Genomic DNA, 1,773 nt, shown 5'->3' on the forward strand with positions numbered 1-1,773 from the left:
CCCCGAGAGAGCAACAAAATCAGCGAAATCCCTCCCTCCCTGGGGGCAGTGGCCCAGAACAGCCTGGATCTCAAAACTGGACGGGACAGAGGAGAGGCAGGCTAGGGTGGGCACGGCCCAGGGACCAGCCACCTGGCGGAGTCAGGAAACTGGCCACACTTTGGTCACTTCTCCCAACTTGAGTATTTCAGCCTTATGCCCTGAGCCCTCCTCGACCCGCACCCACTACCCACCCCAACAGACAGCCTCTCATCAAACAGAAAGAACAGAGGGGAGGGGGAGGGGACCATAGCTGGGGCGGGAGGTGCAGACACCGGAACTGCGAACTCAGCCCCTCCTAGCACAGTGAGACGGGGTGGATGGGCAGCAGGCTGCCGAACTTGAAGTGCTGGATCACGGGGAACTTCTCCAGGCACTGCGGGAAGGAGGCAAAGAGCAGAGCGGTGAGGGCTGCGCGGCTCAGGCCTCCAGGGACCTGGACAACCCCAGAGGCTCAAGCCAGTCAGCCCAGAGGTGTCCATGGGGCTCAGGAGGCGGCCCGGCCTCAGAGCAGCCCTGTCCCTGACCACCCCTCCCACCCAAGGCCCACCCACTCCAAGACTATCAGACCCACCAAATGAGAATGAGACTGAGGTTGAGTGGGAGACTGGGGGGCAGGCGAGGGAGAGGGGGAGAGGAGGAGAGAGGGCTAGCACGAGGGGGGTGCAGGCAGCTGTTGTAGGAGCGAATCTCACCGCCTGTGCCCCAGATACCACTCTGCCCATTTTCCAGATCAGGGCTCCTCACTACAGAGTGCGGCCTGACTCCAGAGCTGGGCTCCAGGACGGCGGCTCCCCGGCTCGGCGAGACCTCGAGGCCAGGAGAAGCCTCGCTGGCGACAGACGCCCAGGGCAGGAGTGTGGAGGAAGTCCTAGGGGTCTCAGGCACAGCAGCCGACCCCCGCTCACCATGATGAGACACAGGGGTGCAGGGGGAGAGGGCACCCCTAAAAACTGCAGGGGCCCATTTCTAGCCAAGTCCGGTCCCAAGGCTCCCAGGCCAGATTGGGGCCGCTTCTCCAAGAAGAGCCACAGTGAGCACTGCGCACTTACGTGCCAGGCCCGGGCTGAGGACTTCACATCCTTCCTTCATCCCGGCAGCTGCCCTGGGACTGTCCCCGTTTACAGGTGAGGAAGCTGAGGCTCGGAGGGATTCAGTAATTTACCTGAGACCTTGGAGCTGGGGTGCAGACACTCAGGATTTGAACCCAGGTCTCCGCTCCCATGCCTGCGGGGCACCCCCTCGCTGCCCACGAAAGTCTCACCCCACACCCCGGTGAAACAGCTCGAGCCCTGGACTCCAGGGCCCAAGGGAAGGGGACTGGGCGGGGGACACAGAGTCCTGTGAAGATAGAACATGTGACGTGACACAGATGGCTCTGGCTGCAGTGGCTCCGCTGGTTGAGTGTCATCCATATACCGAAAGGCTGCCAGTTCGATTCCAAGTCAGGACACATGCCCAGGTTTGTGGGCTGGATCCAAGTTCTGGGGAGGCAGCAGACGGATGTCTCTCTCTCTCTCTCTCAAATCAATAAAAACATTTTTTTTTTTAAAAAGACACAGATGACAGGTGCAAAACAGAGGCTTTAATCCGAACAGCAATGAAGGCGCCAAGGGGCTGGGGGGGCCTGTGGGGGCACAGGAAGGCGTGGTCTGGACCTGGGCGGGAGGCGGACACGGACGGCGCCTCTCCTCGGGGAATTGTTTCTGTGGCTCCAGTGACCCCTGTCCCAGC

The 1,773-nt window shown here is 61.4% G+C and overlaps 1 protein-coding gene across 1 annotated transcript in view; it reads right to left on the reverse strand.

Annotated features, from left to right (window-relative positions):
* Nucleotides 1-6: 6 nt before the first annotated feature.
* The window catches only part of PPP2R4 (protein phosphatase 2A regulatory subunit 4), a 40,724-nt gene continuing 38,957 nt past the window's right edge, over nt 7-1,773 (reverse strand). The window contains exon 9 of the mRNA XM_006768480.2: nt 7-415. Coding sequence (XP_006768543.1) covers nt 338-415 — 78 coding nt within the window. The 3' untranslated portion in view covers nt 7-337. The remainder of the gene's footprint in view (nt 416-1,773) is intronic.

The sequence above is a fragment of the Myotis davidii genome, unplaced genomic scaffold (assembly GCF_000327345.1).
Source record: "Myotis davidii unplaced genomic scaffold, ASM32734v1 scaffold142, whole genome shotgun sequence".
In the NCBI taxonomy this organism is placed as follows: Eukaryota; Metazoa; Chordata; class Mammalia; order Chiroptera; family Vespertilionidae; genus Myotis; species Myotis davidii.